This window comes from Gadus macrocephalus, chromosome 5 (assembly GCF_031168955.1).
Source record: "Gadus macrocephalus chromosome 5, ASM3116895v1".
NCBI lineage: Eukaryota > Metazoa > Chordata > Actinopteri > Gadiformes > Gadidae > Gadus > Gadus macrocephalus.
This window is the reverse complement of record NC_082386.1, coordinates 17946618-17962252: the sequence shown is the minus strand read 5'-3', so window position 1 is coordinate 17962252 and position 15635 is coordinate 17946618. Positions and strand designations below refer to the sequence as shown.

The 15635-nt window shown below is 50.2% G+C and overlaps 2 protein-coding genes and 1 non-coding gene across 4 annotated transcripts in view; 1 reads left to right on the top strand and 2 right to left on the bottom strand.

Annotated features, from left to right (window-relative positions):
- Positions 1-124: 124 nt before the first annotated feature.
- On the bottom strand, positions 125-2616 carry dusp23b (dual specificity phosphatase 23b). Its single transcript, XM_060051713.1, has 3 exons — positions 2289-2616; positions 1772-2050; positions 125-477 (listed from the first exon to the last, which is right to left on the bottom strand). Exons 2-3 carry the CDS (start codon positions 2042-2044, stop codon positions 292-294), a joined length of 459 nt encoding a protein of 152 aa, XP_059907696.1. The 5' UTR covers positions 2045-2050; positions 2289-2616; the 3' UTR covers positions 125-291.
- A 35-nt stretch (positions 2617-2651) lies between these two features.
- On the top strand, positions 2652-2734 carry trnal-cag (transfer RNA leucine (anticodon CAG)). Its single transcript has one exon. It is a non-coding gene; the product is annotated as a tRNA-Leu (tRNA).
- A 2000-nt stretch (positions 2735-4734) lies between these two features.
- LOC132457429 (guanine nucleotide-binding protein G(I)/G(S)/G(O) subunit gamma-2) overlaps positions 4735-15635 on the bottom strand; it is a 116368-nt gene continuing 105467 nt past the window's right edge. Inside the window, exons 2-4 of one of the 2 annotated variants that reach the window (XM_060051732.1) lie at positions 11115-11193; positions 6120-6244; positions 4735-5819 (exon numbers count right to left, since the gene is read on the bottom strand). In XM_060051732.1, the coding sequence (XP_059907715.1) occupies positions 5691-5819; positions 6120-6206 (216 nt within the window). In that variant the 5' untranslated portion in view covers positions 6207-6244; positions 11115-11193 and the 3' untranslated portion in view covers positions 4735-5690. Of the gene's footprint in view, positions 5820-6119; positions 6245-11114; positions 11242-15635 lie in introns of those variants that run through there. The other variant, XM_060051731.1, reaches the window with a different exon arrangement.

Below are 15635 nucleotides of genomic sequence, written 5' to 3'. Positions count from 1 at the left end.
TATGGTGAAAGAATGAAAACACGCCAGTGCCTTGAACTCAGTCCCTAAAACCGGAACCGCGGAGATCACAGACGGCGATCGACACAAACCAGCGTTTTAGCCGACGAGTTCAAAGTCCTCCGCGATGAGGTGGACTCCGGACGTTCTGAAGGTGGGTTCCAGAGGAGTGGCGCATGAGGCCTCCCCCATGCCTGCCTCCCAGCACCCCGGGTCCCCGGTTAACTAACCCCGGTTAGAGGACCGTCCGGGGCACTGCACCCCGCCCCCTGGCGGTCCCGTCTCCGCCCGGGTTCACTTGGTGCGCTGGTAGAACTGCACCACGGCGCGCTCCTGCTCCGCCGTCTCGATGGACCCCGGCCGCAGCCGGCGTGTCTCCAGGATGGCGTCGGCCCCGGACATGGCCCTGGTCCTCACCAGGTAGCAGGCCAGCATGGTGCCCGTGCGCCCGTGGCCGTGCATGCAGTGCACCGCCACGCCCTGATGCGGGCAGAGAAGGAGACACGCGCTTAGAACACGCTTCAAACGGGGGCTCTGGTCGGGTCGGGCCACATGGAGGGTCATGGCTGGGGGAGCTGGCCTCCTGTGGGGGTGGGAAGGGAGGATCTGGGTGATCCGCTGTTCCTGTTCCCTCTGTTTATACTTTGTATTCTTATCATCTTCTCTGTTCCGTCTCTCTCTCTGTCTCTCTGTTCTGTCTGCCTCTCTCTCTCTCTCTCTCTCTCTTTCACTCTGTTCTGTCTCTCTGTTCTGTCTGCCTCTCTCTCTCTCTCTCTCTCTCTCTCTCTCTCACTCTGTTCTGTCTTTCGCTCTCTGCCACTCTGTTTTGTCTCTCTCTCTGTCACTCTCTTTCTGTCTCTCTCACTCTGTTCTGTCTTTCCCTCTGTCTCTCTGTTCTGTCTTTCTCTATTCTGTCTATCTGTTCTGTGTCTGTCTCTGACTCTCTCTCTCTCTCTCTCTCACTCTGTTCTGTCTCTGTTCTGTCTTTCGCTCTCTGCCACTCTGTTTTGTCTCTCTCTCTCTCTGTCACTCTCTTTCTGTCTCTCTCACTCTGTTCTGTCTTTCCCTCTGTCTCTCTGTTCTGTCTATCTGTTCTGTGTCTGTCTCTGACGCTCTCTCTCTCTCTCTCTCTCTCTCTCTCTCTCTCTCTCTCTCTCTCTCTCTCTCCCCCTCTCCGAGTCCCTTTCTTAAATCAACAGTACTTTGTTTTATTGTGTTCCGGCTCATCTGGTGTTCATTGGGTTATGATGCTGTAATGATGTGAGCTCTAATCCCGCCACGCCGAGGACAGTCATGTAGCGCTGTGCGGTTTTAGACCGACACTAGCTATAAAAGAAGGCATGGACCCTGAACCATTGAGCAAGACGAGACAACCTCATACGGGAATCTTCCGGAAGCAAGGTAGCAGGAAGTAGGGTGGCAAATTATAGTTTTTTAATAATGCTTACAGACTTTGAACTGGATTAACCTCCCCAGGTGAATGTGGATGAGGGAGAGTAGAGATGTTGCACTTGTACTGTGTAAATAGATTTGTGTGCGTTGTGCAAACATGCTCAGGGTGATCCGAGTAGGCCTACGTCTATATATAGATGTGCTCTATACTCTTTACATCGCGCTTCCTTAGCCTTCCGAGACTCCCCCCCCCCCCCCCAACACACACAAACACACACACAATCTGGAACGCAGTCATTAAATGGAGATGGGTTCAAATATACAGTTTGGTGTTTGATAAAGTATAGTACAAAATGTCCCAAACGAAAACAGCATCAATTACCTCCCCTTTGGAGTTGGCCTTCTCCACGATGGAGAGGAACGCATCGGTTTGGGCCGGCGTCGGAGGGGTGAAGTCCGTGATCTTGATGTGGTGCAGTTGCAACTGCGGGCAGGTGTCGTGATTGGGGGGCTTCCTCTCACAGAGGCACACAAGATGATGAATGCCGTTGTCCAGGAGGTACTGGTACTCCGCCGTCATCCTTGGCAAGGCCAACCCGGCCAACTTCCCCGGGTCCACCCAGGAGAAATTGGACGGTGCATTGTTGGCTGACATTTCGACCTGATGCGTCGCAGATATACTTAGTTAGTGGGTTAGTTATCGTTGCAGTTCAAACGCATTTCTAATATGAATTCCGGGGATTAAAAAGACAACGAGGGCCTACATGTGCATAATGTCGGTCAGAAAACAATGATCACTGATTACAGTACAATGAAGAGCGTTTATAAGTAGATTATGTCATCGCTGGCTCATGGACAAGTGCAGTCGACCGAGAGACATCCCCTGAGGCGGAACTCACGAATTCCCGCAGAGTGAAAGGTTCCTCCGGACTGAAGCGAGCCAACTATAGCCGGGTGAAAGGTTCCTCCGCACTGAACCGATTAAACTAGCCGGGTGAAAGGATCCTCCGGATTGAACCGAGCCAAGTTTAGCCGGGTGAAAGGTTCCTCCGGACTGAACCGCGCAAACTACAGCCGGGTGAAAGGTTCCTCCGGAATGAACTGAGCCAACTATAGCCTGGGTATATATAGCGAGCCTACGACGGTATTGTCTGTTAGATAACGTAGTGCGGACCTCAACCGTCCCGTCAAAGTCCAGGCGGGGTGTGGAAGCCCCGCCAGGACTTAAATTCATGTTAAAAGTTTCGTTGAGATATAGGCATGTCAGGATGGCCGAGCGGTCTAAGGCGCTGCGTTCAGGTCGCAGTCTCCTCTGGAGGCGTGGGTTCGAATCCCACTTCTGACAGTATCTTTTTTTACAGTGATTAGACTTTAAACAATCCACTACTCCCTTTAGATACGAACACACCAAACGCGTACCCCGCGTATAGACGCGTATAAAATCGGCAATTTTTCCATAGGGAACCATTGGTTTACGCGCGTATGAGCTGCGTACATGCGTTACATGCGCTAAAGCAGGAGTTACTTTTTTTTTTTTAAAACGATTTATGATGACTATATGATCTGTAAGGTGACCTTGGGTGTCTTGAAAGGCGCCTCTAAATTAAATGTATTATTATTATTATTAAAGCAACATTTTACCCGCGTTAGCGGCGTATGAGCTGCGTATATATACGCGCGTACATATACGCGCGTACATATACGCGCGTACATATACGCGCGTACATATACGCGCGTACATATACGCGCGTACGCGAGGAGTTCAAACTTTTTACGCTCATACGCATGACGATTAGCCGCGTTGCCCAATCAGCGTTGAGCTTGACCCGACGTCACTGGCAGAGAGTAGTGACGCTTGCACAGAAGCATACGGCCGACATCTTTCTTTATTCTGGGTGGAAATAGTAACATAGTTACGCCATTAAATGCGTTTATGTAAACATTTTTAGCGAGAAATGTGCATTTTACTTTCATAATGTTCGCTCGGTGAATGTGAAGGATGTTTGGTTTGATCGTTATGACGAAGTGGGAACACTCCGTTCACTTGCATGGACAGAGTCTCTGGTTGCTAAGCAACCTCAACGTCTTGGCGGACTATATCTCTGCTGATCAACACTACGAATGCTGGAAACACACCAGACACACCATGTGAAGTTATTTAACCCGATTATTGTTATTCATATCTGAGATTATTTAATCTAACCCGATCCAAGCTCTATCATGCACCCAAACACGGCGGCGTTTGGGTTTCCTTCCTCGGACTCCTAAATCCAGCGCAGCCACAGGCGCGTAGCTGCGTACGTAGGACCATTTTTTACACAAAATGGTCAAGCAACATTTTAGCTGCGTTACACGCGTAAATCTTACATGGGTACGCGTTTGGTGTGTTCGTACCATTAGTTGTCCCAACCGTGTCATTTAATATTTTAGTCTGTCTATGTTTTATTGAAATAGTTTCGCCGACATCGGTGTGCTCTGGGAAAGAAGGATATTGCTATTTTTTATATTCAGTGTTTGGGTTCGATTTGATATAAAATATAAATAACTGGTTATTTATAAATTAATGACGACAATTACTTTTGTCGTCATTAATCTATTATTAATCGAGTCACGACTGCTTATTGCTTGAGGTTATGTGTAGTTGTTCGAATTCATCGCTAGGGGGTGCTGTGTTCCATAAATGTTCAAGGCATATTGTGTTTTTTTTGTAAGGTCAAGAATTTCTGGGAAATAATTAAATAAACAAACCAATTGGTAAAAGAAAAATACCCTGGAGCTAGACTCAAATACAAGAGCCCCTCTCCAAATGTCCTTTAATAACAGCAGCATATAGGTTAGCCCAGGGCCTATTCAGCCCAGCTGGTCAAAAACCGACTGACGCTCTGCTATTTTAGCAACCCCAACTCGCCCATGTCCGTGTAATCATATTCCCATCGCTCCACCAATCATTAAGCTTTACCACGAGAACTGTTACAATTTTAAATGTTGTCCATCAAACACGTCACATTATGAGTCAGCAATCTCTTTGTGACCCCATATGAATATACCGGGTGACCTGCAATCTGAGTAGCCTGTTCTATTGACATGGCTGAGCGTATTAACCAGATAACCAGAATCCACCCACCCAGAGAATCAGTCCCCAGACATCAGCGAGGCCATCGGATTGAATCTGAGACATGTCTGTGTCACACATGAGTGTTTTTTTAATATTCAGATCAATGCTGCCCTCTCCATACAAACTCCACAAAAGTAATATGTCTATATATATATATATATATATATATATATATTGGTTCGCCAATGACCATGCACTATAGATAAAGATAAACCCACACACATTCAGAATTTCACATCACAGCACAGTTTACTTGCTAGTCGTTTTTGTCTTGTTTTATACAAACAGTAGAAAGTTCTGCCTGGGAAGAAGACAAACTATATCACATTGGCCGGATAGGAGATAAGTCCAGACTGGCCTGTCAGAAAGGAGTTTGCAAAGAGTATCACAGATTTCAACGTTTCAAACTTCCAAACCATTAAAAAAACAAAACATATTCACGAATCGTTTGGTTTAGTAAAAAAAAGCATACAACTAAAAAGAAGAAGATGATGAGGAGGAGGAGGAAGAAGAAGAAAATGAACGGAGCAGTTTTCTGTTATCACAGATGGTTATAGAAAGCTGTGCAGGGTACAGATCGAAAAACCACTTCCAATATGTAACGTAAAAAATAGCATTCCAATAAGTGGAGTCTCGCTGTAGAGACGTTAATGTGTCCTAGGGTAGAGCTATCAACCCACCAACACTATCGCACAACATGTTGGGGGCTCCAAGAGCGCCACAAAAATAATAGTTAATATTTTTACGTTATTCTTATTATTTATTTTTTTACTTTAGATTTGCGTCTTTTCCTTTTTTTTTCTGTACAATTCCCAACCAGACGGCTGGCCGCTTCACCTGTCTGACGTATCAGAGTCATCATCATCATCGTCCTCCTCCATCCCCCCCTTGTGTTGTCTAAAGGAAACACAGACCCCTTTAACATGCGGCACACCCCTTTAAAAGCCCTCACTACCCCTTTAAAAGCTACACGTTATACACTCTGGCGTATTGAAAATTGCACTTTGCTTGGTGCCGTTTCGACAAAAGAGGGGTGGGGGGGGGGCGGGGCTGGTGGTCGCCTCGCCACCGCGCTAGAATAAATCTACGTAATCTTAGAACGATCTCCCGTTCAAAACACACATCAGGCGGACTGCAGAGCAGCCAATGCCGGTCTTTTTCTGTTTCAAATTATTATTATTTTTTTTTACAGAATGGCGCAGAAAAACTTCTTCTCCCTGAAGGGGTTCTCCGACGCGGGCACCGGCGACAGCAGGGGGTCCTCTTTGGCGTGCGCTTCGCAGTAGGACAGCAGGTCCGCCGCCGCTTTCGACACCTGCGGGTCGATAAGACAGGGCAGGAAGACGTAGAAATGAGAAAAACATCAGAGCCTTTCTTTTTTTCTCTATTGACCTATTTCAATCCATGCATTGATTTGTTTTGTTTGGTGGTTTTCGCAAAAAGTGATAAAGTGCTTCCTAGATTGAAAACATCGATTTGAATCATTTTGACCAGCTAACACACTCGAAACCTGAAAGGGACAACACACTCTTTGAGCAATAGAATATTTTCACGCTCTTCTCTGTGAACCAGACCCGAGTCCACACTTTGTGGTCGTCTGCGCAGAGGAGCTCACCTTTATCCTGTCGATGTTGGCCTCCATCTTCAGCTGCTCCACCAGTTTCCTGGCCTGGGCGATGCTAGCGGTGTTGTTGCTCGCCATCGTCCTGGTAGCCTCGGGGTTGGTCGGTGTAGGGCTGTCTGAGACGGGGTAGAGGAAAGAGGAGGACCACACATTCAGAACAAAGAACACGTATCGGGATAGAGATGAAGAGGCACACACGCACGCACGCACGCACGCACGCACGCACGCACGCACACACACACACACACACACACACACACACACACACACACACACACACACACACACACACACACACACACACACACACACACACACACTTTGTAAACACAATCTAAATGGGGACCTAATGTACCTAAATGGGGACATTGAGCGAAGAGAGGAGGGAAGTACACATGGAGCGCAGGCCTACACCGACCAACACAGGCCAGACAATCCATATTATTTCTGGTATCAGTTGCTAGGCTGGTTGCCAGGCAGCCTCAGCGGGGACGCAGGGGGGAGGGCTGTTTGTCCGGCACTAGCCCTAATGGGTGCCTGTCGTCTTTAATGTTAATGTGTGTGGGCAAGCTAATTCTAATGAAGGTGTGGTCTTGCTAATGCTAATACTAATGCAGCGCGCTCGTGTGGCGCTGGGGTTCTGAAGGGCCAGCAGGGTCGCACTGCACCAGCGTCTGCAGCTTCAGTCCCACGTCTTTGGGGTTAGCCTTTAGCCTTTAGCCCTTAAGCAGAGTCAAGGACAAAATGTCGATAAATCAATTAAAGCTAGTTTGCGGTGCGTGGCCGTGCAGCCCACCCCCCAGTCAGCACTTATAGCGCCGTCAGCGATGCCCGTTGACCACGCACACACACACAAGCACACACACACGCACACACACACACACATGTCCATGCGGAGGATAACGCACACAAACACACACACACACACACACACATACACGCACACACACACACATAAATGCAGAGGAACACAAACACACGCGCACGCACACATACACGCACACACACATATACCTGTACAGGAACACGCACCCACACACACACACAGTTTTTTTCGGAGCAGCACCCAGGGTGAAAGAGTTTTCATAAATGAAAATTGAATGACGATAATTCATGGGGATGATGTTACATGGAAAGGTTATGAAATAGCTAAGGACTTTGGTTTGGTTTACGTGATCATCTTACCCAACTATAGTTTTACATCATATTCAATCGGGCGTACAGTCAGCCGTTGTAGTAGCTGCAAAACGCAGGTTGAGGATCACAGAGACACCAACAAAACAAATATGTGTGTACATCTTTCCATGCAGTTATTAAACGCTTCTGGATGTCGCTTGAATATAAAAATGTCTTGCCCTTTAAGGAACGCACACACACACACTAGCTGTGTGTTGTATCTTTAATGAGGCGGTCCACGGGGGGGCCTATGGGAGCATCGTTCTGAGTGATCACCGGAGGGGTGTGTGTGTGTGTGATCTCAGCCGGGCGCTGCAGCATCAATACTGGCCCAGTGGGGGCCCCCACCTGTCTGCCCAGCGGCCCCAGAAGGGAGGCATGGCGGGGGCCCCCTCTGACGACCTTCCCATACCTCCGACCTGCTCTGAGTCTCAGGTTCTGGGGAACAGCTTTGGGGCGGCAGCGAATCCGAAGCCGACACGTTCCCGGCTCCAGGAGGACATGCATCACCCAGGATGTAAGTTAACTGCATTAATATTGCGCTTCTATCCAAAGCGCATCACAACATTGCCTGACATTCAGCCATTCATTGCACACACTCACACACCGACGGCGGTGTGTCAACGACGCAAGGCGACAGCCGGCTCGTCGGGAGCAGTCAGGGAGAGGTGTCCTGCTCAGCGACACCTCGGCGCTCGGCTAGGAGGAGCCGGGGATCGTACTGGCGACCTGGCGGTTACATTTCAACCCGCTCTGTCTCCTGAGCCACGGCCGCCACTCTGACGGTTCTCCGTCCGCGGCCCCAGCGGCGGCAGTAAATCAGGGGGGACTTGTTTCATATTCCAGTCTCATCATCGAGGTCTTCACAAGGCTGTCAGTTGTTTTTATTTTGAGCGTGTCTGTGAGTCAGCACGCGTGGAGGCCGCCTGCACTCTGGCCCAAGGAACACCAACACCCAAACATAGAACGCGGGCTGAGAGCGTCGGCCAACACGATGCGACATGTCGGCCTACAGACGGGCGTGAGGCGGCGCGGTGTTGAAACACTGGAGAGTCAGAGTCGCGCTGGCCGTGTTCCTCGGCCAGCCCCGTCTCCGCAACCGTACAACCCGTTCCTCGACGACGCAGTGTCGTGACGACGACGCTGAAACCAGTTCTAGCTAAGCCAGCCTCGTCACAACAACCGAAAATATATATGCACACCGTTCTGTCTCTCTAGCTCTATTGCTCTCTGTCTTTCTGTCTCTGTACATCTCTCTCTCACTATGGGCTCCTCTCTCTCTCTCTCTCTGTCGCTCTCTCTCTCTCTCTCTCTCTCCTCTCTCTCTCTCTCTCTCCTCTCTCTCTCCTCTCTCTCTCCTCTCTCTCTCTCTCTCTTCTCTCTCACTATGGCTCTCTCTCTCTCACTATGGCTCTCTCTCTCTGTCTCTCTCTCTCTCTCTCTCTGTCTCTCTCTCTCTCTCTCTCTCTCTCGTCTCACTATGGCTCTCTCTCTCTCTCTGTCTCTGTCTCTGTCTCTCTCTCTCTCTCTCTCTCTCTCTCTCTCTCTCTCTCTCTCTCTCTCTCTCTCTCTCTCTCTCTCTCTCTCTCTGTCTCTCTGTGCTCTCTGTCTCTCTCTCTCTCTCTGGGCTCTGCCTCACCTTGTAGGGTGCTGTTAGTCTCTGTTTGTAGTGAGGAGACGCGACCGACCAGCGTCACGACGTAGGTGGAGCTTCAGGCCTCTTCAAGCTCCTCCTCATTCCCAGTGCAGAATGACTCTGGGCATTCTCAGAGGAATAGGTTGACGATGGTAGTATACGGCATCGGTTTGGGGGGTTTTATTCAAAGGGTTGACAAACCATGTCAAGCAGAGAGACAGGCCCCCAGTATCGAGACTATCCAGTCAGACTATTGACAGGCATTTCTCCTCAGTCCCATGGGTGACAGCCTCTGTGAATAGCCTGCCTATCTGCACTGAAGACGATACGATCATCAGGTAGTCTGATAAAGTGGCCTGATTCAGGTTGGCACTGATGAAAGCACTTTGTTAACTAGAACCGGTTTGGATCAACTGAGAAAGTTAAGGATAAGGATAACCTCAAGTGTATCAACAGAGTGTATCAACTGTCAATTCACATAAAGAATCTATTCTTAATTAGTTAATTGGCACTTTTAACCACCGCGACTTCCAGTGGATTCAGATAAAGGGCATTAAGTGGCAGGTGGGGGCTCTATAGGCAGGGGACGGTTAAGGGATGAAACGCGGTGCCCCTCTTTCTCTCTCTCGCTCTCTCACGCTCTCTCTCTTTCCATCTCTCTCTCCCTCGCTCTCTCTCTCTCTCTCTCTCTCTCTCTCTCTCTCTCTCTCTCTCTCTCTCTCTATCTCTATCTCTCTCTCGCCCGCTCTCTCTCTCTTCATTGTCACAGAGGAGCCTTGGAGAAATGCCACAGCGTGACATTTGGTGGCGTTGGGACGGTGGTGCGGTGGTGCGGTGGTGCGGTGGGGGGGTGGTGAGGCCTGCTGGGCTTGTGTCCCCAGGTCTTGCGGCGGTCTCTCCTCCAGACCGTCTAATGAGGGAGAACTCTTCAATCGCTCTATTCTTCTCTTTCTTAACTCTCCTCTCTGAGGCTTCTGCACCAGGCACCTCAGCGAGCCGGACTTATATTTATTCACCGAGCGCGCCACGACCCGGCTCGGGAGGTAGAGCGGGTTGGCTGGTCACTGGAAGGTTGCTAGTTCGATCCCCGGCTCCTCCTAGCCGAGGGTCGAGGTGTCCCTGAGCGAGGCGCCTCACCCTTACTCGCTCCCGACGGGCCTGGCTGTCGCTCTGCGTGTCTGACACCGCCCTCCGTGTGTGAACGCGTGCAACGAATGGGTGAAATGTAGGCAAGGTTTCAAAGCACTTTGAGTGCCCACCGGTAGGAAAGCGCGGGATGAATGCAGTCCTTTTACTCCCGTGCTCTGATTGGATGGCCTGGAGGGGCTTTGGATAAACATCTCCAACAAACAGCCTCTATTTATCTTGTTTTATCTTTTGTGAACAAAACCCAAAAAAAAGGGTTATCTTGGACTCTCCAAACATGTAAACCAAACGTCTTCCCATCAAGGGGAGGGACGTATCATCCCTCGTCGAGCTATTGTTTACACAATACACTGGTTGGAAATTGGCATCGGAGTGGTGCCAATTCACCCAGCCCCATTTCAACCAATCACAGCGCAGAGATGCCATGAGCTTTGTGCTGTGCTGTGCTGTGGTTGGTTGGTTTTGGGATGCCCCCCCCCCCCCCCCCCCCCCCCCCAGTGAAGATGCTGATTGTCTTCAAGGAGGAGAGGGGAAGGGTTCTGCTGCGTCAGCGCTTTGAGAACCACAACGCTCTCCCATCCCCTGATCGACGACCCGCTGGTGGGGAGACGGCCCGGGACCACCTCACCAGGGGCCAAACAATCCTGCCTTTCTCCCCCGGGGCGAGCGGAGAGAGAGCTCCGTCACGCGGGGAACAGCAGAACATCTTTGTTTTGAATGATGTGATGCTCTCGCACGACCATGTCACTCACCGCCGGGTCCTTCTGGGCGTGCGTGTGTATGTGTGTGTGTGTGGTCCTCGTTTGTGTGTGTGTGTGTGTGTGTTGTCCCTCCTGTGTGTGCGTGTGTGTGTTTGTGTTGTCCTCCTGTGTGTGTGTGTGTGTGTGTGTGTGTGTGTGTGTGTGTGTGTTGTCTTCCTGTGTGTGTGTGTGGTGTGTGTATGTTGTGTGTGTGTGTGTGTGTGTGTACCCATATCCCCGCCCACTCGACTATCTAGCCCCTCCCACATCAACCATAACTCCACCCACCTGATCTGCTGGCTCCACCCACACGCTGTCCTGGTGCTCACACCTCGTGCCGTTCACTCAGAACTTCACGCCAGACCCTCTGGATGGAGAGAGAGAGAGAGAGAGAGAGGAGAGAGAGAGAGAGAGAGAGAGAGAGAGAGAGAGAGAGAGAGAGAGAGAGAGAGAGAGAGAGACCATTAGGACATAGGCACGTGCTTGTTTGACTGCATACCTCCATTCCAGCTAAACTCATCATCTGACCACCATGGGTCAGAGTGTCACAGCTGTCTCTCAACACCCAATACGCTGCGAAGGCAACACGAGGAGAACCCCAACTCAACACAGGGTGTGCAGACATGCCATCCCCATGATGCATTGCTTTCCCCCGATCCCCACCCTGACCATAACCATACCAAACCCATGCCTAAATGTTTAGCTTCCCGCGTAACACAAACCAAGTATTACAGAGATGTTTGACCGCCTTAAAACGCTGCCTCTCAAAGCATGCTAATGTCATCAAGGGCAGCGTGTGACCTCTGGTTTAAAAGGAGAACAAGGAGAATCCGGTGACATCAAGGGCCCAGATGTTAATTCATCTCCTTTTGTATCGCTTGTTTGTAGCCCTGTTTCTGTTTCTCTAGCTCTCTTTCTCCTCTTCCTCTCTCTCTCTCTCTCTCTCTCTCTCTCTCTCTCTCTCTCTCTCTCCATTGTATCGCTCGTTTGTAGCCCTGTTCTCTCTCTCTCTCTCTCTCTCTCTCTCTCTCTCTCTCTCTCTCTCTCTCCTCTCTCGCTCTCTCTCTCTCTCTCTCTCTCTGTCTCTCTCTTTCTCCCTTCCTCGGTTCTTCCATTTGTATGGCTCTTTGTCTCCGTGGTGACTATACATTGCCGTTTCCCCCCTCGCAGAGTAACAAATAGGTCAATTACCCTCGGAGGGCGAGAGAGAGACGCAGAGAGAGAGCGACAGATCGGGGATTCCGTCGCTGTAAATGATGTGACGCATGAGATGCAACGTCAACAGAGGGGCCCCGTTGTCACGGCAACCAGAGTCGGGCGCGGTTGTGGCGAGGATGAGCGGGTGATTATTGATGGAAAAATAAGCAGTAAGACGGACTCATTCATCCAATGACGGGATGAGTCCCCCCATTATCGGTCGTTTATTATAACAGTTATTCTATCAGCCAAGAGTTATGTACGATTCATGAGCACACCAGCGATAATCGGTCTAGAATCATCCTTGCTCAGCCGCCTTGGTGGCGCACCGGGTTAAAGCGCGTACCATACAGGGTCAGTTCTGAACGCAGAGACCCGGTTCGAATCCTGCCCGTGGTCATTTGCTGCATGTCTTCCATATGTACCTCTCTATCTCTCTCTATAATAGAGAATTAAAATGCAAAAAACAACAACATTGTTTCTACACCTCAATATAATAACCACAAAACCTGACCCTCACCCTAACTCAACACCTTGACCTAACCCTATCCTGGCTGCTCTGAGATTATACTCTTTCAGTACAGTTGAACAATAGCATTGGAATAGAAGGTTGACATTCTCCTCTCTCTCTCTCGCTCCATCTTTCTTTCTCCTTCTTTCCACTGTGACATTTAACTATTCTAGCCTCCTAACAGGAAGGGGAGAGAGAGAGCAAAAGAGAGAATTATTTGCGCCAGGTCCCCCTCCAGCCCTGCCTTCTGCTTCCTGACAGGTGTTTAGTGTTTAGTGGGGACAGAGCACCCCCACCCGGCCCCCCAAACCTTAAAGCGGTCACCACCGATCAATGACTTCCTCTCCTGGGTCCCCCCCCCCCCCCCCCCGCTGGCCTTTTGGAGCCCAGGCCCGGAGTGTGTTTCTGGGGGGTGCCGGTGCTGGCATTGAGGGGGGCCCTTGGTGAGCGGGTGAGGTAGGGGTGAGGGGGGTGAGGGGGGGGGGGGGGGGGGGGGGGGGGGGTCTACTACACACCACGGGACGGATCCTGGTGGAGGAAGGATCATTTGGAGCCCGTCGAGAAGAGGAACTAAGCTCGCTCACTGGACCGTCACGAGCCCACACACACCACCTCTCTCTCTCTCGCTCTCTCTCTTCATCTCCCTCTCTCTCTCCCTCTCCCTCTCCCTCTCCCTCTCCCTCTCCCTCTCTCTCTCTCTCTCTCTCTCTCTCTCTCTCTCCTCTCTCTCTCTTTCCTTTCTTTCTCTCTCCTCTCTCTCTCTCTCTCTCTCTCTCTCTCTCTCTCTCTCTCTCTCTCTCTCTCTCTCTCTCTCTCTCTCTGTTGTTTTTAATCTCGGCCACCCTTGTTGTATTCCTTCTTCATCTAGCTCTCCCTCCCCCCTTATTTTCTTTTTTTTCTTCTCTCTTATTCGTTCTATCTCTTCTGTCTCTTCTCTTCTCGTCCTCCCTCATTGTATCTCTATATTCCACCCCTTTCTTCCTTGGTTCATCTCTCTACAGCACTCTAGTATCTCTATTTCTCTCTCTCTCTCTCTCTCTCTCTCTCTCTCTCTGTCTCTCCGTCTCTCCGTCTCTCCGTCTCTCCGTTTCTCCCTCTCTCTCTCTCTCTCTCTCTCTCTCTCTCTCTCTCTCTCTCTCTCTCCGTCTCTCTCTCTCTCTCTCTCTCTCTCCTCCCTCTCCAGATAGGGATGATTGATACCACTGTCACACTGTCCTACAATCCCCTCCCCCTCTCTCCTCCTCTCTCTCTCTCTCTTATGTGGTTTTAAAATGGCATTGGGGCAAAGGTGGGCTACAGAACAGAGAGAGAGAGAGAGACGGGGAGAGAGAGAGAGAGACAGACAGACAGACAGACAGACAGACAGACAGACAGACAGACAGACAGACAGACGGAAAGAGAGACAGACAGACGGACAGAGAGACAGACAGACGGACAGAGAGACAGACAGACGGACAGAGAGACAGACAGACGGACAGAGAGACAGACAGACGGACAGAGAGACAGACAGACAGTTAGAGAGACAGACAGCAAGTGCGCGAGTCCTGTCGGGGGACCCACTGCGATGCCCAGGGCGTGAAATCAGAGCGTGGTAATTAAAATGTGTCCCTGGCCGGGGCCCATCTGGACCCTGGAGGAGGGCAGATTAACCCAGGAGAGGGAGCAGGCAGGAGGGCAGTGCCTCTCCGCGCCCGCCCCCCCGCCCCCACCACCACCACCACAGAGCCCTCTAAAGAGCTGTGGATCCCGCTGCTACTGCACTGTCCTGTCGCACGACTTCCAAACCGAACTCGTACTGAACGGAGCCTCTTCAATAGCTGTAGAGTTCACACACACACACACACCGACAACAGAAACGATACCCAGGATGTTTAAAATGGGCTTTTCCCTCCTGAGGACAATTATTTTTTTGGACCCAGGGGTTTATCTGTCATGTGTGAGCTGTACATGACAAAAACATGATCCAGCCAAGTAGGTCAATGAAAACCAATTTGTATTGATGTTTAGTCAATAAAAGACAAACATTCGGAATGGGGCTGATCGCTCTGCCTCCAGTATCCGAAAAAACGTTATAATGGACAATTTCCTGAGCACCACATCAACCGGTCGTCGAGAACATCGAAGGACAGACAGACGGACAGACGGACAGACGACGGACAGACGGACAGACGGACAGAGACAGACAGACAGACAGACGACAGACAGACAGACAGACAGACAGACAAACAGACAGACAGACAGACAGACAGACAGACAGACAGACAGACAGACAGACAGACAGACAGACAGACAGACAGACAGACAGACAGAACCTCTCTCTCCCCTCCCGAAATTATAGTTAGATTATCCTTTCAATATTAACGAAAATGCTATTTACTACCTATTAGCTATTATTACATAACCCTGGACAAACGGAGAGACTTGAGGAGGACAGAGGGATGGACTGTCTTAAGAAGAGCGACTCACATTCCGCACACCACGTCAGTTCCCTCTCAAGCCCTCTCTCTTCTTGAGACGGTATCCTGGCCACCACCATCAACCAACGTCTTAAGAAGAGAGACTTGAGACAAAACGGAGCAGGAATGCGTTCATACGAACGCATTCCTGCTCAGTTTCGTCTCAAGTCTCTCTTCTTAGGATGATGGTCTCCCTTTTAAGATGTCTTCCCTCGTTTGCCGTGGTGAGAGAGCACGTCACGTGACCATGCTGTCAGCTGAAGTCATTAATTGGCCTGATCAGAAGGATATCGATCATTATTGAGTGTAACATAGCACTGGTTCGTGCCCTTGCATTCAAGGAAGGACGGACGCTCATCTTCATCAGAGGCGCGCACACACATGCACACACACACACACACGCAGACACACACACGCTCGCACACGCACGCACACACCACACCCACGTAAGCACTTCTACATCGATACAAATGCACTTATACACAAACACACCCATGCACACACACACACACACAACCGAAAGCATGCACACAGATTCATCCATTACACACACATACACACACACACACACACACACACACACGCACACACACACACACACACACACACACACACACACACACACATTTGCACAGGCGTAGACAC

Bases quoted from the DNA above. Each gene is read 5' to 3' on its own strand.
- dusp23b (XM_060051713.1), bottom strand. From the start codon at position 2,044: ATGTCAGCCAACAATGCACCGTCCAATTTCTCCTGGGTGGACCCGGGG. The intron at 478-1,771 runs GTAATTGATGCT...TGCCCGCATCAG, and splicing joins AGGCCAACTCCAAAGGGGAG to GGCGTGGCGGTGCACTGCAT.